At 43.9% G+C, this 23,685-nt stretch overlaps 2 protein-coding genes across 10 annotated transcripts in view; one reads left to right on the top strand and one right to left on the bottom strand.

Moving 5' to 3' along the window:
* Positions 1-23,685, bottom strand: part of PHEX (phosphate regulating endopeptidase X-linked) — a 739,707-nt gene that overhangs the window by 413,772 nt on the left and 302,250 nt on the right. The gene's annotated exons all lie outside the window — the stretch shown is intronic.
* BCLAF3 (BCLAF1 and THRAP3 family member 3) overlaps positions 1-23,685 on the top strand; it is a 104,956-nt gene that overhangs the window by 31,933 nt on the left and 49,338 nt on the right. For 8 of the 9 annotated variants that reach the window (XR_009155544.1, XR_009155543.1, XM_058186700.1 and 5 more), the window contains exon 2: positions 23,238-23,311. Coding sequence is in view for 7 of the 9 variants with exons in the window: in XM_058186700.1 (XP_058042683.1) it covers positions 23,271-23,311 (41 nt within the window). In the remaining 2 variants the exon portion in view is untranslated. Of the gene's footprint in view, positions 1-18,673; positions 18,839-23,237; positions 23,312-23,685 lie in introns of all 9 variants that reach the window. The other variant, XM_058186701.1, reaches the window with a different exon arrangement.

The following is a 23,685-nucleotide window of genomic DNA, read 5'->3' as shown; positions in this document are numbered from 1 at the left end:
CCACAGCAAAAGATGTTGTATTTGTGCTCGTGATGGTGAATGCAAATGTATTCCAAGTTTTATCCAGTCCTGCAAGTCTAAGGTTCCTCCCTCAGGATACATTGGACATTGACAGCCTATTTCATTTACTAACTGCTCTAAATCACTTAACCTAATTCCTGTTGTTCCATTATTTTTAAGTATTTTCTGTAGCTCTTTTGCATGAAGCTTCTGCGGAGCTGACAGTTTTCCCCCCCCCATACTCACGTATTTTTTGGGAGCGAAGTTCGCTGTGGTGCACCTGGGCTCGTCCGGCCAAATGAGTGCAGGGGGCAATCATGTCGGGGTCACCAGATGTTGTTGTGATGAAGAAAGACGCATCGGCAGGAATCAGGTTTGCGGGAAGACACACCAAACAACTGGTGGGAGCTCCCTTTTATTGTCATTCCCAATTTGCAGAAGCTGGTTTATCAATCAAAGTACACTTGCACTGATTGGCTAAAGAAGGCTTATGCTGTGGCTATGCTATCCATGTGGACAGCTCATGGTATGGCCATGCCATCCATATGGATAGTTATTGATTAATTGCTGAGAACAATGCAAAGGGTCTACGTGAGAAAACTCATGTCTTACACTTCCTGAGGAGGAATCATGTTGACATTGCATTCCTCAGCGTGGTTTTCTAGCTACTGAGTAAGCAATTATCCCCACACCAACTCTTTCTCATGGTGGCTGCTTAGCTCCAACAACTGCTTCCCATTGTGGCCCTAAAGAGCCCGGGCGGGTGGGAGGTAAGGAGTAGCGAGTAGAGGCTGGCAAGGTGCCCCTCAATGTGAGTAACATTGAGTTGGCCACACTTACCTAGTCAAATGATCACCTAGCCACGCCCACCCAGCTGGTCATTAGGCAGATCATATTAGTGGTCCATGGGATTTAAAATTATAAATTTAGTGGTCCCTGAGATCCGAAAGGTTGGTGACCGCTGTGCTAAAAGATCCTATGTTAAAACGTATCAACAATTTTTCTGCAAGATAAAAATATCTGCATTGGAAATTATACTAGTTTTATTTATTCCTAAAGCTATCCCAATCTATTTCAAATTTTCCATGATTTGAATATGAAGGCTTTGCCTGGTTGTGACTTTATCCACACATACTCAACTTTGATAGAGCTTTAAATTTTGCAATGATTTTCTTGGCTGAAATCATGTTGAACATGGGCAGGAATGTTGATCTATTTCTGAGTTCTGTATAAAAACACTTCTCTGGTATTAGACACAGAATACTATACTGTTTTATTAATAAGGAGAAATCTGAAACGGAAATTTGAAACATGGATGATACTGGGTAGAAATGTTAAAGCATCAAAAACACAAGAAAATCAAATGTGTTTCTGTAGTGATGTGCACAAAAGAGATCTATTTAAATAAAAAGAAAAGCAGTAGTATTCTACCACAATGTAGTAAGTGTGGAGGAGACATTAGTTTATATTTTCTGGTTCCTTCTTTCCCCTAGCCTTTCTTAGTTAAATCCATATGATTAAAAATGTTTTTTGGATGAACAGTGATACTGACCACCATTAATAAAGGAGGCAGATCCATTTTATCTACAGTTTCACTATAGTTTACAGTATATAGAGTTACTGTATTGTAACAAAATAGCAAAAGAATTGGTGGCTGAAAATCTACAAACATTTTGTAATAAACTTTTTTGTAAAGTAGATTCCATTTCATCCAGCAATAAAATTACTAAGGTTTCTGAATTGTCTGCTATGGTTTTCTCATTTAAGGCAAATTCTACATTAAGGCATAGTATATTGTTGTTAATCTTCCAAGGAATGCTAAAGAAAGCATTCTCTTTTTTACAAAATGCAGTAGATGAAAGTACTCCAAATCTATTAATACAAAAAACTGAGATATGATATTGAGTTGGTATAATTAGAAAAGCAAAAAGTTGATATTCTCCATAGTGGTGATGGGAGGCGCCATTTGGTTATTCCAGTCTAGCTCTATGGTCTCTGAGTTGAAAAAAAAAAACTTCTGAGGATCCGCCTCCCTGGTGACGTTCCCCAGCATTTTTCAGCTCAGCCTCAACTATGGTCGCTTAATTTTTAGCTCCAGAACTTCAGAGATGAACGATATTATTGCCTGGATATCCTTTTCTTATTTTGGATTTTGGTTCTCTTTTCTTTCCTTTCAGGTAAAAGTTGTTTCTTTTATCTTGATTTTTCTTGGATTTATGATTGTTGCTGGCAGCTAGGGAGGGCTCTTGGTTGATACGGATTGGAGCTGGGGGGTTGCCCTTTCCGACGCCTCCCACCCTCCCTTTTACCTCTCAGGTACCGGGCTGGTAGCTTTGGGGGTTGCTGCGGGGGTTTGCTTTCACCCCAAAGGTTGCGGCTGGCCTCTGTTGCCTCAGAGCGCCCTGATAAAAGCCGCTGGAGCCGCGCTAGCCTCTAGAAGCCTTGGCACGGCTGCATTTTACTCAGGAGTTTTTTCAGCGCCGATCAGCTGTGGAGCAGGTTTGTCGCTTGCAGCTAAGGGCTGTTTTCAAGTTTGTCGGCCACGCCAGCCTCTGGCAGCCTGGGTTTGGGCCGTTTTATTGCTTCCTGGATTTTTGGCGCCAGGAAGGAACTGTGGCAGAGCTGCTGGGCTGCCCTAGCCTTTCTTAGCCTAGTGCAGCCCTGGGAAGGAAGGAGTTAATTGCAGCTTCCGGTCTGGGCGGCTTTGTTCTCTCCCCCCCCCCCCCCGCCCGGCATTGCTTTGTGGCCACAGGGCTGGCAGGGCCATCTGCATTGGGGGATGGGAGCCCTGGTCATTTTCCAGCCTTTTTTTGTGCCTGCGGGCTAGCTTGGCAGCCTAATCTGGGGAATCTGGAGGACCAGAGCCTGATATCTACAGTGTTCTGCAAAATTCCAGTTTGTCTGCATCGTGGGATCAGGCTTGTATATTTTCTTTTCTATCCTGTCTGTTTTGCAAAAAGAAAGAGAAACTGGACTTGGGACCTTTACTTCCTTGAGGGGGGTTGGTCATTTGGCAAATAGTTTGTCCTGCCTTTGTGGATTACAGAGGCTTCTGGCCTAATATCTAACTTACCATGGGAGACCCTGATAGGAAGGCTGCATTTTCTGCAGAGGGTTCTTGGTCACCTCAGCCAGATAGACGGGGCAGAGTACCAGTCAAGCCTAGAACAGCCAGCATTGCTGCAACTGCTAAGATTTGTACCGGGACCAATGTCGGTGCTGGCACATCCAAGGCTGAAGAAAAGACTGACCGGGCACGACAGAAAGCCATGGATAGAGAGTTTGCCAAGGCTTCAGCAGAGTTTTTATCTCAGGCCCCTTCAGACTCTGCCATTTCTGAGTATCAGAGGGCTTCTCCAACCCCAGATTTGCCTACTCAGCAGGATCTGAATATACCATTTCAACCTGCAGCTACCAGGTCCTGGTCACCTGATACCCTCACTGACCCTCTCCCTCGGCCTGGGCCTTCTGGGGCACCACTTAGGGCCCCTGAGGCAACGTAGACTCCCACCACTGTGGGAGTCTGCCAAGGGAATGTGGGAGAACAAGACATGCCACAGTTTATGAAGAGATGGCTTGAGCAGGCCATTAAGCGAGGCATTGCGGAGGAAATGTGCCAGCAGTCTCAACCAACTGCCCACTTGTATTCTTCGGGGCAGGGAGGGGCCTCTCCGAGACTTTTGTCTTCAGTGATGGAATACCAGGAACCTGTGTCTCCTGCTCCCTCTGAAATTAGTTATTACGATGGGGAGTGGCAAGGTGAGGAGGATTTTTCTGTACCAGAGCAAGATGCCCGACCAAAACCTCCCTTCAAGGGTCTATTCTGAGGCTTCCAGTGACGTCACCCTCCTGTTGGGTGCTCTAACAGAGCACTCCGTGTTAGAAGATTGTAAAAGTCAGTGAAACAGAAAATAAATCACTGTTCACTGAGCTTAGCATAATCTCTGGGTGAAAGAGGTTATCAGAATTGTGGAAGAGTGGCAGGTCTGACAGGGGGTTTGCTCTCAAGAGCGAATTTTCCTGGATTTATGACCCCACCGAATTCCACTCCTTCCAACTTCAGCACGCCCCTGTTTTTATCAGGGAAAAGGAGAGGAATGTCGCTTCTGCTCTAGAAGGCTTATTAAATTGATTGATATTCCAAGCAGACGGGAATTTCACAAGCGTTCGAACTTTGATGCAGAATCAGTACGGCAAGTACCAACTCCCTTTTTGAAACTTGAAACCTTTCTTTGTCTTTGATTAATTGACTTTTAAAATGGCGTCTAAAAGTGAAAGTAAAAATTTTTTAGTACGATGAAGCAGCGTTACTTGTGGATTGTTACAAACGGAGTTTTTTTATACTGAAAGGAGGGAAGGAGAGTTATTAAGTTTGAATTCCTGATTCTTTTGAAGACAGAATGGCAGCTAAACCTTTAAAGCCTTCTGGAAGAAGGGGATCTGAACCAAGTCTTGAGGAAATATTGAAAGAACAATTAAAACTTTCTGAAGATAGGCAGAAAGAGATGATGGAGAATTTTAATGCAAAAATAAGAGAAGATATTCTTATGGCAGTTCAAGGACTGAGTAAAAAAATTGAAGGATTGGAAGTGGAAATGCAACAGATCTCTCAGTCAAATAAGCATTTAGAAGACGAAATGAAAGGTGTTCAGAAAAAGTGGATCAAAATGAAGATCAGGTTGTGATATTACAATATAAACTTATGGAAGGAGCTCTTAGAATTGTGGTATGCGAGAAGAGCGTGAGAAGATTTAAGAAAAATTATATCAGAAGCATTGGCTGAATTTATTGAAGCGGACCCCAAGAGGTAGCTTACCAAATTGATAAAATATATAGAGTTAATTCTTGGATTGCAAGACAGAGAAAGCTTCCTCGGGACATTGTGGTTTATTTTGTGAAAAGGACTATGAGAAATCAAATTCTGCAAGTTTCATATCAGACAACTTTAAAAATTGGAGAACAGGAGTTGAAGGTGTTGAAAGAGATTCCTTCAAAGATGTTAAGAGACAGGAAGGAATTTGCTTTTTTTACACAAGAACTTAAAAAACATCAGATTCAATTCAGATGGGAGGTGCCAGTTGGACTGACACTATTCTATCAAGGAAGGAGATATAGAATTGACACTGTTTTAAAGGCAAAGGATTTTCTTTCTACAGTTTTGAAAGTCGAAATAGAAGTGATAGAAAAACTTCAAGAGACTCAAGAAGGCGTGATGACCCAAGAGCCTTTATTGCTGCCAGTATTAGAGGAACCACAAGAGCAAAGGGTGACAAGAGGAGCCCTTAAGCGTAAAGAAGAGCAACAGTCTCAAAGTAAAAGTCAGGATCCCATTATGGAAGCTGTGGGAGGAGCTAGACGGAAGATACCGGAGGAGGAGCTTCCGTTGTCTGCTTCAAAGCTTCAGGAGGCCAGTAATGGCAAATAGAATCTTGTCATGGAATGTTAATGGCTTGAATTCAGCTCAGAAAAGAAGGAAAATATTTCACTACTTGAAACAATTTAAAAATGATGTGATTTGTTTGCAAGAGACACATATAAAATTATCAGACCAAAAATATTTAATTAATTCAAAATTGGGTAACCATTTTGTTGCATCAGCTTTGGAAAAGAAGCATGGAATTGTTGTATATATCAGGAAGGATTTACCAGCTAAGCTAATTGAGGCAGATATTCAAGGAAGATTTATTGCTATTGAACTGGTGATAGATGCAAAAGACTTTGTTGATAGGTATTTATGCACCTAATCAGCAACAAGAAAAGTTTTACAAAATGTTACATGAGAGGTTGACCCTCTGGGATTATAGTTCGTTTATTTTATTAGGAGACTGGAATGGAGTAATTGATACAAGAAGGATAAGAGAACCTCCTCCAAGAAGATACCTATACATGCAAAATTACCAAAATCCTTTTTTGAAATGATGGAAGACTTTGAGTTTAGAGATATATGGAGGTTACGGAATCCAGATGAGAGAGATTTTACTTTTTTTTCTGATAGGCATCAATCTTTTTCACGCATTGATTTTATTTTAATTTCTAATGACTTGCTTTCTAGGGTGAAGAAAGCGAAGATATTTCGAGGTGTTTAACTGACCATAGCCCAGTATGGATGGAATTATTACAAGGGAAAAAAGGTGGTAGAACATGGAGGTTGAATGAAAATCTGTTTAGATATGAGGATAATGTAACTTATTGTAAGAAACAGTTAAAAGAATTTTTTGATTTTAATATGTACAAAGGGACACCTATAGGAACTGTGTGGGAAGCGAGCAAAGCGTTTATTAGAGGGATATTGATTTACTTGGACAACAGGCAAAGGAATAATAAACAAAGGCAGCGTAGATATTTGGAAGAAGAAATTCAAAGGAAGCAACAGTTATTAATTCAAAACCCACAAGATCATAAACTTAAGGAGGCTATAAAAATATTACAGAGTCAATTTAATATGTTAATGGCAGACCAGGTGGCAACGAATATACAATATGCTAAACATAATACCTTTTGTAATGCAAATAAACCTGGGAGATGGTTGGCATATAATTTAAGGAAGAAACAGAAAGCACGTGTCATACAAAAAATAGAATATAAAGGTAAAGAGATATACCAACAGGATAAAATTAAAAGGCATTCTCAGAATTTTATACTGCACTATATGCAAAAGACAAAATATTGATAGGGACATTTATGATTATTTGAAAGATTATAAGGTGAATATTCTAACATTAGAACAGAGGAGGAGCTGAACCGGCCGATAGCTACTGGAGAAATAGTGGAGGCAATTAAACAATTAAAATGGGAAAACCCTGGTACAGATGGTCTTACAGCAACTTATTATAAAAAACACAGGATGAAATATTAGGCCCACTTAAAGAATTATTTAATCAGATACAATTAGGGTGGGAATACCCCGTCATGGAAAACATCTTTTATTTCACTGATACCGAAGAGGAGCAAGATTGCTCTAAACCTGGTAACTATAGGCCGATTTCACTTTTAAATAATGATTATAAGATTTTTGTAAAAATAATAGCAAATAGATTAATGTTAGTTTTACAACAAAGAATTCATACTGATCAATCTGGTTTTATAAAAGGGAGGCAGATGAGGAATAATGTTAGACAGATTATTAATATATTGGAATATTTGGAAAAGAAGAATACTTCAGCGGCACTTATTTTTTGGATGCAGAAAGCCTTTGATCGATTGCATTGGGATTTTTTATTTAAATTAATAGAGAAAATGCAATTTGGAGACTGTTTTATTAGAATAATTAAAGCGATTTATGGAGAGCAAACAGCACAGATTATAGTAAATGGTAGTTTGACAGAAGTTATTAAGATTGCGAAAGGAACAAGACAGGGATGTCCCTTATCACCATTATTGTTTGTTTTGACTCTGGAACCATTATTAGATAAAATACGAGAATTAATGACAATAGAGGAATTAAGATTAGACAATATGAGTACAAAGTTAGAGCTTTTGCAGATGATGTAGTGGTTACGTTAACGAATCCTATAAATTCAAGTAGATTTTTGTTGGAAGTAATTGATAAATATGGAAAGGTATCAGGATTTAAAATAAATCAGAATAAAACAAAAGTGATAATTAAAAATATGTCTATACAACAGAAACAAAAACTAGAGGAAATGACAGGATTTGAGGTAGTAAAAAAGGTTAAATATTTAGGGGTCTATATTAGCTCATCGAACAAGAAACTTTATAAGAATAATTATGACTTGCTATGGCAAAAAGTTCAGAATGATATGAGTGGCTGGAAGAAATTGCAGTTATCCCTATTGGGAAGGATTATGCTATTAAAATGAATGTGTTACCTAGATTTTTGTTTCTGTTCCAGATGATACCTATAATTAAAAAGGATAAAAATTTGGAAGATTGGCAGAGTGGGATTAATAAATTTATATGGCAGGGTAAAAAGGCGAGGTTAAAATGAAAATAATACAGGATTCACGGGAAAGAGGTGGTTTAAGAATGCCTAACTTTAAACTATATTATGAAGCAGTAACCCTTTCAGTAATAAGTGACTGGTTTAACTTAACAGAGGAAAGAATTTTGAATATAGAAGGTTATGACTTGTTATATGGATGGCATGCGTACTTATTTTATGGAAAAAAGTGGATAGGGCTTTTAAGAATCATGTGTTGAGAAGTGCTCTTTTGGTCTGGAATAAATATTCCTATAAATTAGATTACAAGATTCCTATATGGGCGAGCCCTAGACATGCAATAGAGAATATAAATATAGAACAGAAACAGGAAATGATTACATATAAAGAACTTTTGTATGCTGAAGGAGGTAGATTGCAATTAAAATCATTACAGGTATTAAATGAAGAAGGGAGGAATTATACTTGGTTTCAATATGGGCAAATAAGTGCTAGATGGAAAGAAGATCAAAAAATTGGTATAATGCAAAGGGAGGAAAATTTAATAAAGCAAATTAGAAATCAGACCCAGGAGCATATAAAGAGATTGTATAATGTGTTGCTTGAAATAGATTCGGAAAAGGATTTGGTAAAGGATTGTATGATAAAATGGGCACAGAATATTCAGGAACCAATAATGTTGGAAACATGGGAGAAAATCTGGGTTAGAAATGTTAAGTTTACACAAGCACAGAATTTAAGGGAAAATGTGTATAAGATGTTTTATAGATGGCACTTAGATCCCAAAAAATTATCATGTATGTATCCTAATATCCAAGCGAAATGTTGGAGATGTGATTGTGATGATGCTACATATTTTCATATTTGGTGGACTTGCAAGAAAATTAAGGTCTTTTGGATAAGAATTTGGTGGATTATTCAAAATGTACTGAAGAAGAAGATAAAGTTCCTGCCACAATTTTTCCTTTTGGGAATTATAACGGATTGTACAGGGATTGAGACTAAATTGATTTTGAACTTAATAACAGCAGCAAGACTGTTGATTGGACAATACTGGAAGAAAGAAGAGATACCTACAATAGAAGAATGGATATTGAAAGTTATTAATTTGGCTGAGATGGCTAAAATCTCAGCGTTTTAAAAGACAATACGCAGGAAAGATATTTAATTGAATGGAAAAAATGGATTGATTATCTACAAAACAGATATCAGATTAAGAAATATCAGATTGCCTTTGAATAATTAGAAAGTTATTTTATGTAATGGGGAGGGGGTTGGGAGACGAAAAGCTTTGGATGTGGTTGTTTGGATTGGAAGGGAAAATTTTATTCTATGTTTGGTTTATGTATAACTTTACCTTGTGATTGACCCGGGAAGCCGGGGGGTGGGGGAGGGAGGGGGGTGTTTTGTTTTTGTTTTTTGTTTTTTTGGGAGGGAGGGGGAAAAAAGGGGGAAAAATGTTTTTGTTTTTTTTATAAAACTCTTTCAATTAAAAAAAAAAAAAAAGGGTCTATTCTATCCTGCCCTCCTGAAACCTTTGTTAGCTAAGGCTCGGGCTACAGCACGTATGGATCAGGCACTTGCAGCTTCTGGGTCCACTTTAGATAGCGGGGAACAGGATGATTTCCTGTTCACCGAGCAGGCGGTGGAGGCAGATACCATTCCTATCCCTAAGATGTTTTTGGACTTAATACAGAGGCAGTGGAACTCACTGGCTACAGCTTCCAGGCCCACTGGGTTGGAGAATCAACTTTTTGGAGTGGATGCAGCCTTACTTAAGTTAGTGGACATTCCCAAGGTGGATGCTCCAGTGGCTGCTCTGACCTCTTCTTCTGTTTTGCCACCTGATGCTGAGGACGCCTTGAGGGCAAAGGAAAAGAGAGAGGAGACGGCTCTGCGCAGGGCTCACCTGGCAGATTCCTGGGCTGTTAGAGCCTCTACAGTGGCTTCCTTCCTTACTAGAGTGTCAGTTCAATGGTTGCGACAACTTCAGTCTCACTTAGCACCGGATGATATCTGTGCTCATCAGGATCTCTCCAAGATTTTAGCTGCTGCAGAATACATTGCGGACGCAACCTTGGCCTCTGCCAAGTTTTCTGTCAGGGCCATGGCGGCATCTGTCAGTGCTAGACATCTGCTTTGGCTACGACACCGGCGCATGGATGCTAAGCATAAATGGAAACTGTCTTCTGCCTCCTTTGAAGGGGAACATTCATTTGGCCAGTCTCTGGATCCCTTACTAATCGAAACCAGAGACAAGAGGAAGGTGCTTCCATCTCGGAGCAGGCGGGCCGATTTCCGTCAGTCACCTTACTATAGGCGGCCCTCCTTCCCTCGGGGGGGGGGGCTGGGCCGAGCTTTTCCCGACAACAATGGCCCTTCCAGTCACGGTCAGGTTACCAGACCGATAGAACTTCCTTTGCTACAGGTAGACAACTGCCATCAAGCCAGCCCTTCAGGGGCAACAGTGGGAGAGGAGCTCATCGATCCAAGTGACGACTGGCCCCAGGCACCTATTGGGGGCAGGCTGGGCCTGTTTGTGGACCGCTGGGACGACCTAACAACAGATACTTGGGTCAGGGAGACAGTGCGAGCAGGGCTCTCCCTCGAATTTCTCTCCCCTCCTCTGAGGCTTTTCCTCCATTGCCCACTTTCTTGAGACCCAGTCAAACGGGGACTCATGGAGTCAGCTATTCAGCATTTGCTGGATATTCGGGCCATTCAGCTGGTTCCGTGGAGCAACGGGGGCGGGGTTTTTATTCAATATTGTTCATCATTCCAAAGGCCTCGGGGGGGGGGGTGGAGACCAATTCTCAATTTGAAGGGGCTCAACTACTACATCAGGTACAGGAGGTTCAAAATGCACTCCCTGCATTCTATCTTAGCGGGGATCAGGGAAGGGGACCTCTTAGCTTCCATAGATCTCACAGAAGCGTACCTCCATGTACCTATCAGTCCAGACCATCATCAGTACCTGAGATTTTGTTATGCCGGCTGGCATTTCCAATACAGGGCCCTTCCGTTCGGATTGGCTTTGGCCCCCCGAACATTTACCAAGATTTTATCCATCCTGGCGGCATACCTCAGGTCCATCCCTATCAGGATCCAGTGTTACCTGGATGACCTTCTCATCCAGGCATCGTCCCAGCAGCTAGCGGAACAAGACTTAGCTACAACCTTAGGTGCTCTGAGGGATCATGGATTTTCCGTGAATTTGAAAAAATGTCAAGTCATACCTTCTACGAGGTTAGTGCACCTGGGGCCCTGATAGACACCCAGGCGGGTCAGGTGTTCCTATCCCAGGAGCGGCAGGAGAGCATATGGGCCTTAATTCAGCTGATTCGGCAGGACCAGACGGTACCAGTGGCCCGATGGTCACAACTGTTAGGGAACATGATCTCTTGCTTGGCCATAGTTCCTTGGGCAAGGTTCCATGCGCGACCACTCCAGTGGTTCTTGCCTCCCTTTCAGAAGGCGGGCACCAGTTCCTCGAAGGCTCGGGTCAGGGTGCTGCCACGAGTGCTGCTCTCTCTCTCTCTTGGTGGGAGTCGGAAGCCATCAGAAGGGGATGTTTTTTCAGGGAGCCTTGCAGAGTGACGGTGACGTCGGACGCCAGTCTCTTCGGCTGGGGAGGACATTGTGGGTCCCAGGTGGCCCAGAGACGCTGGACTCGGCTGGAGCTCGATCAGCAGATCAACTGGCTGGAGCTGCAGGCTGCGCGTCTGTCTCTTCAGGCTTTTCTGCCACTGGTGAGGGGGAGACATGTTCTTCTCACAGACAATACAACAACGAAAGCCCATGTCAACAGGGAAGGCGGGACTTGATCACGTTCACTATGCTGGAGGCGGAGGCACTTTGCCAATGGGCAGAGACTCATCTGTTGTCCCTGACAACGGACTATATTGCCGGGACGGACAACATCAGGGCAGACTGGCTGAGTCGGGCCACAGTGGATTCATCAGAGTGGAGGCTCCATCCCAGCCTATTCGCAGCCCTCGTCGACCGGTTCAGCCAGCCGGTAATCAATCTTTTTGCATCCCCAATGAACACTCACCTTCCCCGGTTCCTGTCAAGCTTTCCAACCCCGGGAGCAGAGGGGGTGGACGCTCTGAGGACCCCATGGCCCAGGGGCCTCTTATATGCCTTTCCTCCTCTACCACTGATCCTGGCTGTCATCAGGAAGGTGCTGTTGGAGAGGGCAGAGATACTATTGGTAGCTCCTCATTGGCCCAGGAGGCCATGGTTCGCCGACCTGGTCAGCCTGTCTGTGGCCAAGCCCTGGAGGATTCCCCCGGACATTATCTCCCTCAGTCAAGGACCAGTGATTCATCCCGAGCCCCAGCGGCTCCAGTTGACCATTTGGCAATTGAGCGGAGCCTCTTGAAACAGGAGGGGTTTTCTTCCAGGGCCATCCCTTCGATGCAGGTGGCCAGACGGCCTTCGACCATGTGCATTTACAACGCCACATGGGCCACCTTTACAGAGTGGTGTAGTTCAAGAAATTGGGATGCTACTTTGGCCTCAGTGGCGGAGGTGATAGAGTTTTTACAGGATGGCCTTGAATGGGGGCTCTCTCCTAATACCTTGAGGAGGCAGGTGGCTGCACTGGGTTCCGTTTTGCCATTTGGGGACTGGGGCTCCCTCGCTCACCATCCGAGGGTGCGTACCTTTCTGCGTGGGGCTTCTAATCATCGCCCTCCTACGCTGCACTGTTTTCCAACTTGGGACCTTGCTAAGGTTTTGCAGGCATTGACCAAGGCCCCTTTTGAACCATTGAGGGAAGCCAGTCTTCGGCTCCTATCATGTAAGGTTGTTTTCCTTGTGGCCATCATGTCGGCCCGGCGGATATCGGAGTTGGCGGCTTTATCGGTGAGGAAAGACCTGTGTATATTTCACTCCCAACAGGGTGGTCCTGCGGCTGGACCCTGCCTTTCTACCGAAAGTCAACTCCTCGTTTCACTGAGCACAGGAGTTGGTCCTGCCGGACTTCTTTCCAAGGCCTCGGCACGCCTTGGAGCAGACCTGGCATATGTTGGATGTTAGGTGGGCCCTCTGTATTTATATCTCAAGGACCTCTTCCTTTCGGAAGACTGAATCCCTGTTTGTTTCTTATCAACCGTCAACTCTTGGCCGCAGGGTGACATCTTCCACAGTGGGGCGTTGGCTTAGGTCATGTATAGCACGTGCTTATGCCAATTGCCTGACCTCCGGACCTTTCACTGGGAACTGAAAACTTATTTATTTATCCAAGCGGGACTGGCCTGATTTTTAAATTCTAAATTTTAAATTTTAAATTTTTCAATTGTAATTTTATTGGGTATTTTATATGGTCAATTGGACGGTTTTAATTTCGGCCTTTTATTGAATAAGTTTTTTAATTGTTATTTTAGTGTGTATATTAATTGTTTTAATGCAGGCTGTACACCGCCCTGAGTCCTTCGGGAGAAGGACGGTATAAAAGTATAATTAATTAATTAATTAATTAATTAATTAATTAAATAAATAAATAAATAAATAAATAAATAAATAAATAAATAAATAAATATGAGCTTCAAGCACTTCCGGTGCCTCAGAGGATAACGGCCCATTCTACTCGCAGTGCAGCTACAATGGCAGCATGGGCTACCCAGGCTTCGGTTGAGGAGATTTGTAGGGCAGCTACATGGACTTCTCCATCTCCCTTTATACGTCACTATAGACTGGATGTGTATGCCTCGGCAGAGGCTGCCTTTGGGCGGAGGGTCTTGCAGAAAGTCCACGAAGAGTCAGGGTCGTCGGCCCAGACCAGTTCCCGCCCGTAGTGCTCATCAGTCTTTGGTATATTCCCAAATGGCGCTTCCCATCGCCACACTGTGGAGAAGGGACGTTGGTCTTACCATGATATGTCCTTTCTCATAGGGGCGATGGGAGGCGCCAGTTCCACCCTGTTTTGGTCAGGTCCAACTCCCATAAGGGGGGGGTGTTTTCCTGTTTTTTTTCTAATTTTCAGCTGGATCACTTTGGCTTCATTGTCAAATGCTGGGGAACATCACCAGGGAGGCGGATCCTCAGAAGTTTTTTTTTTTCAACTCGGAGACCATAGAGCTAGAGACTGGAATAACCAAATGGCGCCTCCCGTCGCCCCTATGAGAAAGGACGTATCATGGTAAGACTAACGTCCCTTTCTCCACGTTTGAATTTGGGAGATTATTTTGACAGCACAGATTGGGGATTTTGAATATTTATTTTGTATAATTCTAATTCAAAACTTGTTTATCTATAAGATAATTATTATTATTATTATTATTATTATTATTATTATTATTATTATTATTAGTATTAGTATTATTAGTATTAGTATTATTAGTATTATTAGTATTATTATTATTTAATTTGTATACCGCCCTTCTCCCGAAGGACTCAGGGCAGTGCACAACCAAAATAAAATACAAAAAGAACAGCACATACAGTACTAAGAATAACCCTTAAAAAAACTTATTCAATTGGCCAAATTTAAAATACAGTAACACCCTATAAAATTTACAAAAATTTAAAACCCATAAAAGTAAATTAAAATTTTAAAAATCAAGCCAGTCCAGCAAGATGGAATAAATAGGTTTTAAGTTCGCGGCGAAAGGTCCGAAGGTCGGATAATTGACGAAGTCCAGGGGGAAGTTTGTTCCACAGGGTAGGAGCCCCCACAGAGAAGGCCCTTCTCTGACGGCACCCTAAGGAGTCCCTCTCTGTGAGAACACACCGGTCGCTGGGAGATAGAAGATGGCAGTAGACGGTCCCGTAAGTATCCTGGTCCTAAGCCATGGAGCGCTTCGAAGGTAGTCACCAATACCTTGAAGCGCACCCGGAAGACAACAGGCAGCCAGTGCAGTCTGCGCAGGATGGGTGTTACATGGGAGCTCCGAACCACTCCCTCTATCACCCGCGCAGCTGCATTCTGGACTAACTGGAGTCTCCAGGTGCTGTTCAAGGGGAGCCCTATGTAGAGAGCATTGCAATAGTCCAAGCGAGACGTAACCAGAGCATGAGTGACCGTGCATAGGGGATCCCAGTCCAGGAAGGTGCGCAACTGGCGAATCAGGTGAACCTGATAAAAAGCTCTCCTGGAGACAGTCGTCAAATGCTCTTCGAAAGACAACCGCCCATCCAGGAGAATGCCCAAGTTGCGCACCCTTTCCATCGGGGCCAATGACTCGCCCCCAACAGTCAGCCGCAGCTGCAGCTGACTGTACCGGAGTGCCGGCATCCACAGCCACTCCGGCATCCACAGCCACTCCGTCTTGGAGGGATTAAGCTTGAGCCTGTTCCTCCCCATCCAGACCCGTACGGCTTCCAGACAGCACTTCGATAGCTTCGTTGGGGTGGCCTGGGGTGGAAAAGTACAGCTGCGTATCATCAGCGTACAGTTGGTATCTCACCCCAAAACCACTGATGATCTCGCCCAGCGGCTTCATATAGATGTTGAACAGGAGAGGCGAGAGAATCGATCCCTGCGGCACCCCACACATGAGGCGCCTCGGGGTCGATCTCTGCCCCCGTCAACACCGTCTGCGTCCGGTCAGAGAGGTAGGAGGAGAACCACCGATAAACGGTGCCTCCCACTCCCAAACTCCCCAACCGGTGCAGCAGGATACCATGGTTGATGGTATCAAAAGCCGCTGAGAGGTCTAATAGGACAAGGGCAGAGGAATAACCCCTGTCCCGGGTCCTCCAGAGATCATCAACCAGCGCGACCAAAGCCGTCTCCGTACTGTACCCAGGCCGAAAGCCAGACTGGAATGGGTCTAGATAGACAGTTTCATCCAGGTATTGGGGTAATTGACGTGCCACCACACTCTCTACAACCTTCGCCACAAAGCGAAGGTTGGAGACGGGACGATAATTCCCTAAAACAGCTGTGTCCAGGGAACCAGGTCTCACCACCGCCTCTTTCAAGGCAGCAGGAAAAACCCCTTCCAACAAAGAAGCATTAATAATCCCCCGGAGCCAGCCTCGTGTCACCTCCTGCGTGGCCAGCACCAACCAGGAGGGGCACGGGTCCAGTAAACATGTGGCATTCAACCTTCCCAGCAATCTGTCCATGTCCTTGGGAGTCACAGGGTCAAAACTATCCCAAACGGTCTCAACAAGACGAGTCTCGAAACTCTCGCCTGGATCTACCCAATTTTGATCCAATCCATCCCGAAGCTGAACGATTTTATCGTATAGATAACCGTTAAACTCCTCGGCAGGCTGTTGTAATGGGTCCTCCCGCCCCTCCTGTTGAAAGAGAGAGCGGGTAACCCGAAACAGGGCGGCCGGGCAGTTATCTGCCGACGCAATGAGGGAGGAAACGTAAGAACGTTTCGCTTCCCTCAATGTCACTAGGTAGGTCCTATTATAGGATCTAACTAGTGTCCGGTCAGCCTCAGAACGGCTGGATCTCCAGGCACTCTCTAGGCGTCTTCTCCGGTGTTTCATCTCCCTCAGCTCCTTGGAGAACCAAGGAGCTGGTTGAGATCTACGCCGGGTCAGAGGCCACAAAGGCACGACACGGTCCAAAGCTCCAGCCGCGGCCTGTTCCCAGGCCGCAACTAGTTCTTCAGTCGTGCCGCGGGCCAGGTTCTCGGGAAACAGCCCAAGCTCCGTCAGGAACCTCTCTGGGTCCATCAGGCGCCTGGGACGGAACCAACGCATTGGTTCCGTCTCCCTGCGGTGGTGAGTAGCGGTCCGAAAGTCCAGACGAAGAAGAGAATGATTTGACCATGACAAAGGCTCGATAACTAAATAGTTTAAAATCAGATCATTCGCCCACTGGCCAGAGACAAAAATCAGATCTAGAGTGCCTCCCCCGATGTGTGTAGGGCCGTCCACTAATTGAGTCAGGTTCATGGCCATCATGGAAGCCATGAACTCCCAAGCCGTCGAGGATGCCACGCCAGTTGATGGCAAGTTGAAATCCCCCATGACGAACAGTCTAGGGGTTTCAACTGCCAACCCGGCCAGCAACTCCAACAGCTCGGGCAGGGCTGTTGTCACGCAGCAAGGAGCCAGGTACGTGATCAACAAGCCCACCTGAGTCCTACGACCCAACTTCACATAGAGGGATTCACAACCAGCTATCTGAGGTACAGTGGTCTCCCTCGGTTCCAGGCTTTCATTAATAATAACCGCCACTCCGCCACCCCTACCTTGGGCCCTCGGCTGATGGAATGCTCGGAAACCTGTTGGGCACATCTCCACTGGGGAACCCCCCCTTCCGTGCCCAACCAGGTCTCCGTAATGCCCATAACGTCCGTGGTCCCCTCCTGAATTAGATCTGAGATCAGGGGGGCTTTGTTAACCACGGACCTTGCATTGCATAACATTAGCCGGAGGCCCAAGTCCCGAGTACTCTGGCCACCCGGGGAACGGGAAGAAGCAGGGGGGGCGGAGCACACGATCGCTCTTAAATAGAGAGGGCGTACTCCCAAAACCTGATGTGCCCTCCCCTTCCGCCATATCTGCCTCTCCCACTTACCGTGTCAATAGCACAACTCTGATAAGCTGGAACGAAACCCTCCCCCACCACCCTCGGACCTAACTTAACACCACGAACGCACATTGGACTTGGCTTCCTCCCCGACGGGTTTCCCTCCCCACCCATTCTTCCCCTCCCCCCCAACCCAAACCCGTCAGTTTCCACCCTTCCCTTAAAATTCCCATTAAAACTCCCCTTAAAAAATCAGTTAAAACAATTAATTAAAAATCCCCTAAGTCTCCTATTTTTGGCATGCCACCTCTCGGGGTTCCAAAACCCGTCCTCAAGATGGGCCCTCGATAACGTAGAGGGCTAAACCCGCGAGAGAGGGGAATCTCGCAGGGCAAGAAGGTCAGCCGCTGAAAATGTCCGCATGATGAGAAAGATAATTTCAAGATTGCATAATTTTTGCTACAGTGAATATCATGACAGGTTGTTGCAATTAAACAAAGGGTGATAATTCAGAAAATAACAGTACATACTGTATATATCTTAATTATGGCATGACTATTAAATTATTGTGCATTTATATTTTTAAGAATATGACTTTCTGTTTCCAAGATTCGTTTGTTAGCTCTCTCTCTGTGTGTGTGTGTGTGTGTGTGTGTGTGTGTGTGTGTGTGCGTGCATGTTAATGAATCTTAACATCTAATTATTGCACATAATGGCAGACAGTGGTCTGCCATTATGGATAGACTGTAGGATATTATCAGACCCGCCCCAGTCTGATCTTTTAGGGAAGTAAAACTTTCATTTCATTTGAAATGAAAAGGCACTTTTACTAAGAGATGCTGATTGCAAGAGAGTCAAGTGGAATCTAAAATTCCCGCATGCCAATACAAAGCTAAAATTCCTGGTTTCCTCAGGCCCCCTCCCGGGGTCTGCATGACAGTAGCCAATCCAGCATCGCCATAATGTTATGGAAACTCTGATTTGTTTGGGCTGGTGAAATTTCACACTCAAAGCAAACAGCCTTGAAGATGCCAGTACTCCAGCATAAACCAGATTCCAAACGGCTCTGTTCTTTCTCAACTGTCAATTTCCCCCTCCCAATTTTCCACCATAAAGATATAAAGCAAATTGCCCATTTATTTTCCCCCCTTTCCCATTGATGACAGAATGCTAGCAAGGCGCCAAGCACTAATCATCTACTAATCCCTGGTTACATCACTTTTTCTCCAAGATGGCGCCGATGAAGGCTGCCTCAGTGAAATGCTCTCTAATTGTTTCTTTATTTCTAATTGTTCTCTGTGACTCACTACGGATTTCCTACTCACAAGACCATCTGCTAAAAATTAAGGAACATTTCTTTAAGGAGCAACTTTCTTTAATCTCACCCCCGCCTGTCTTTACAAACACGGAGGAGATTCTAACACAGGAGGAGGCAATTCCCACTGAGCCATGGATTACTAAAAAAACCAAACGACGGAAACGAAGGAAGAGAGGTAAGCGATCTGGGATCTTAATCAGGCTAAGAACTCGCATTAAAACTCCTCTGCCTTCAATTTTCCTAACAAATATACGCTCACTTGCAAATAAGATGGATGAAATACTCCTCTTAAACAAATACTATTCTGATTTTCGCAATTCAGCAGTCCTATGCTTCTCTGAAACCTGGTTAAATGAATCAACTGAAAATAGCAGCCTGAACAAGCCAAAATAGCTGAGCCGGAATAGCTCAGGCTGTTAGAGCCTGTTATTAGAACACAGTAGCCTGCAATTACTGCAGGTTCAAGCCTGGCCCAAGGTTGACTCAGCCTTCCATCCTTTATAAGGTAGGTAAAATGAGGACCCAGATTGTTGGGGGGGGCAATAAGTTGACTTTGTAAAAATATACAAATAGAATGAGACTATTGCCTTATACACTGTAAGCCGCCCTGAGTCTTCGGAGAAGGGCGGGATATAAATGTAAACAAAAAAACAACAACATTCCAGGGTTTCAGATTGAACGATCAGACAGGATTCCAGAAACATCTGGTAAAAAGAAAGGAGGAGGCTTATGCCTATATATTAATAGAAACTGGTGTCAAGATTTTAATATAATTTACAAATTCTGTGACAACAATTTAGAGATTCTAATTATCAACTGCAAACCTTACTATTCGCCTCATGAATTTTCCTCATTTCTTCTAATTGCTGTTTATGTCCCACCACAAGCCTGTGTAAATAAGGTATTACGAACTCTAGCTGACCAAATCATGGAGGCTGAAGCCAAACACCCTGATTCACTGGCCATTGTTTTGGGAGATCTAAACAAGGCAAACTTAAGGAAAGAGCTACCAAAATACTTTCAGCATGTCAATTGTCCCACCAGAGGCAAGAATACTCTAGACCATTGCTACACAACACTAAAAGATGCCTATCGGTCTTTACCACGTGCAGCTGTAGGACACTCTGATCATTGCATGATTCACCTTGTACCTGCTTACAGGCAAAGACTTAAAGCCACAAAACCAATAATTAAATCAGTGAAGACCTGGACGGAGGAATCAAAATTAAAGCTACAGGCATGTTTTGACTGCACTGATTGGAATATTTTTAAAGATACCTCTGCAGACCTGGATGAACTCACAGATACTGTAACATCATATGTCAGCTTCTGTGAAGACCTATGTGTACCTACAAGGAACTTGCGAATACACAGTAACAACAAACCTTGGTTTACACCTAAACTTAATCAGCTACGACATTCCAAAGAGGAAGCCTACAGAAAAGGTGATAAAATGCTGTACAATCAGGCCAGAAATGCACTAACAAGGGAGATCAGAGCAGCAAAAAGAAGCTACTCTGAAAAGCTAAAGAATCAGTTTTCAGCAAATGAACCAGCCAACATGTGGAAAACTTAAAAATATCACCGGCTATGGCAAACCTCCTTCCCAGGCTGAAGGTAATCAACAACTGGCAGATGACCTGAATGAGTTTTACTGCAGGTTTGAAAGGAAACTACAGCCACCTATCTCCACAACCCCCATCTCAGACACACCAACAACAGCCAAGCCTCCTACAACTGACCCCATTTCATTGGGTTCACAACCCTTAGTGATCACAGAAAAAGAAGTGCAGGACCTATTTCACAGACAAAAGCCAGGAAAAGCTCCAGGCCCAGACAAGATAACTCCTTCTTGCTTAAAAGTCTGTGCTGACCAATTGGCCCCATCTTCACCCATATTTTCAATAAATCACTAGAGATGTGTTATGTTCCTTCTTGCTTCAAACGCTCTACCATCATCCCAGTGCCGAAGAAGCCCACCATCAAGGAACTGAATGACTACAGACCAGTTGCTTTAACATCTATAGTCATGAAAACCTTTGAAAGGCTAGTGCTTTCCTACTTGGAAACCATCACGGATCCGCTGTTAGACCCCTTGCAATTTGCATACCGAGCAAATAGATCAACAGATGATGCTGTTAATATGGCTCTGCACTACATCCTACAACATCTTGAGTCTCCAAAGACCTATGCAAGGGTCCTTTTTGTAGACTTTAGTTCAGCATTCAATACCATCATTCCAGACATTCTTCTAACTAAGCTAAACCAGCTACAGGTACCGGAACAGACTTGTAAGTGGATCACAAGCTTCCTAACAAACAGGAAGCAGCAGGTGAAGCTAAGCAAGATCACATCAAATACCTGTACAATTAGCACAGGGCCCCCCAAGGCTGTGTGCTCTCCCCACTTCTCTTCTCTCTGTATACCAATGACTGCATCTCCAATGATCCATCTGTTAAGCTACTGAAGTTTGCAGATGACACAACAGTGATTGGTCTCATTCGAGACAATGATGAATCCGCATATAGACGAGAGGTCGAACGACTAGCCTTGTGGTGCAACCAAAACAATCTGGAACTGAACACACTCAAAACCGTAGAAATGGTGGTAGACTTTAGGAAAAACCCTTCCATACTTCCACCTCTCACAATACTTGGCAACACAGTATCAACAGTAGAAACCTTCAAATTTCTGGGTTCTATCATATCGCAAGATCTCAAATGGACAGCTAACATCAAAAACATCATTAAAAAAGGACAACAAAGAATGTTCTTTCTGCGCCAACTCAGTAAGCTCAAACTGCCCAAGGAGCTGCTGATCCAATTCTACAGAGGAATTATTGAGTCTGTCATTTGCACCTCTATAACTGTCTGGTTCGGTTCTGCAACCCAACAAGAAAAACACAGACTTCAGAGGATAATTAGAACTGCAGAAAAAATAATTGCTACCAACCTGCCTTCCATTGAGGACCTGTATACTGCACGAATCAAGAAGAGGGCCGTGAAAATATTTGCAGATCACTCGCATCCTGGACATAAACTGTTTCAACTCCTACCCTCAAAACTACGCTATAGAGCACTGCACACCAGAACAACTAGACACAAGAACAGTTTTTCCCCTACCAGCATCAGGATCAACAGTGTCCTCACTTTCATTCGGATTTTGATAAGATCTTTTTATCCGTTTAAAACAAACCCTATCACCCTACTCTCATTTAACTGGAGTGGGTGGGTGAGGGATGATTTTCATGAGGGCAGAAGAGGGACTTGGCACCAAAGACTCCATGCCCAAGATACCCCTGTCTTCCTACCTATAGCCATAGGCATTGAAAGCCTGGCTTTTTCACAGCAAGGCCCAATAGAGATGCAGCACTTCAGTCCTCCTGGATGCTTCCATCTCGTAAACACGGTGCCAGCATTCCCAGCAAGCCCCCTGCACCTTTCTTGCCTCGGTCTGAGGCCTGATTCCGGAAGTGGCCCAGGGAAGCGTAGAGGTTGGGACTCGTTTGGCAAAGTGGGTGCTGCATAAGGGTCGTAAGGCAAGGTGCTACCACCTGAAAACACTGTTGCCGTGATTTCTGTCACCTGGAAGCGCCCAAAAATGCAATGCTCTTTTTTTTTTTTTGCCTCCGCATGCTCCGATTTTTGGAATCGGAGAGGAAAGTATTTTTGGATGGCAGCACCATCTGGAACCACCTGCCGCCTAAAACGTGGTGCTCTTTTTTTGCCTCCCCACACCCTGTTTTTGAAATTGGGGAGGAAAATGTTTTCGGGTGGCAGCGCAGGGGGCATAAGGCAAGGATCTGCAAATTGCATTGGGGAATTGAGGAGGAAAAAGAGCATGCCTCCATGCATCATGTTTTCCTCCCCAATCTCCCGATGCAATTCGCAGAGCTGCGTGTTCTCATGAAAATGTGGCTGTGGTTTTCAGTCAGTTCCAGGCAATTGCCAAAAACAAGCATCGCGTTTTTGGTCTCTGCACACTGGGAGATGGGTGGCAGATGGGGTTAGGGTGCTGTTTGGAACCAGCTGAAAACCACCACCGCTGCGTTTTCATGAGGGTGTGCGGCTCTGCGAATTGCATCAGGGAATCAGGGAGGAAAACACCGGAAAACTCGATGCATGGAGCCGATGCTCTCGCAAAGCAGGTGCTTCTGCATGAGAGGCATAAGGCAAGGTGGAACCCCTGGAATATGCGACAAGTGGAGGCCAATAACCTCAGAAGGGTGGGGGCCGGGGGTGGGCAGGGCTACATTCAGTGTATAAGATGTACCCAGATTTTCGCCCTCTTTTTGGGGGGAAAAGATGTGTCTTATATTCCGAAAAATATGGTACTGTAGAATTTTTTAAAAAATACTAATGAATACAATAAATGAAATCAGCAAATTATTAACATTTCCAACATTTTAGATAAAATACGAGGTTGTTTTCTGTTGTAGCTTTTCATTCTTGTTATCTTAATTATTTATAAATTAAATAACTTTTTGAAATATATTCTGGTAAACATTAAACAACAGTTGTAGCACATAACTAGTTACTGCTAAATATTTACTTATTTATGTTTTTTTCTAATAGTTTAACAAAGACAGCTTACAAGTATATGGAAAGATGGTTAGATCACGGTCAAGATCACCACGATGGAAACGAAGGTAAATGGTCAGGTTATCCTTAATTTATTAGAAGACAGCAGCACTAAATGATTATCTGAGAAATATTATTCTTAATTATTGGAATTACATTTGGAAGTAAATGTATTCAGGATTTTAGAATGAGAGGTCCTCTTATCTGTAAGAATGGAATATAATATTCCCTACTGAGAATCTAGCTGTCATAACATTGTTTACATTTTGGAATGTAGCTAGTGATGGAACACTAGCTGCAGCACTTAAAATTTGCTGCACTTCATATAAATAATTTCCAGAAGTAGTTAATCTGTATAATGGGAATTATCTACATGAGGAATCTGTTCCAGTTTTGCTTCATTTTCCCTCAGTTCAAACAAGCTGCTTTCCTTTTTTTGTTG

Source organism: Ahaetulla prasina, chromosome 5, assembly GCF_028640845.1.
Source record: "Ahaetulla prasina isolate Xishuangbanna chromosome 5, ASM2864084v1, whole genome shotgun sequence".
Lineage (NCBI taxonomy): Eukaryota > Metazoa > Chordata > Lepidosauria > Squamata > Colubridae > Ahaetulla > Ahaetulla prasina.
The sequence above is the reverse complement of the archived record's forward strand: the minus strand, read 5'-3'. Positions and strand labels throughout refer to the sequence as shown.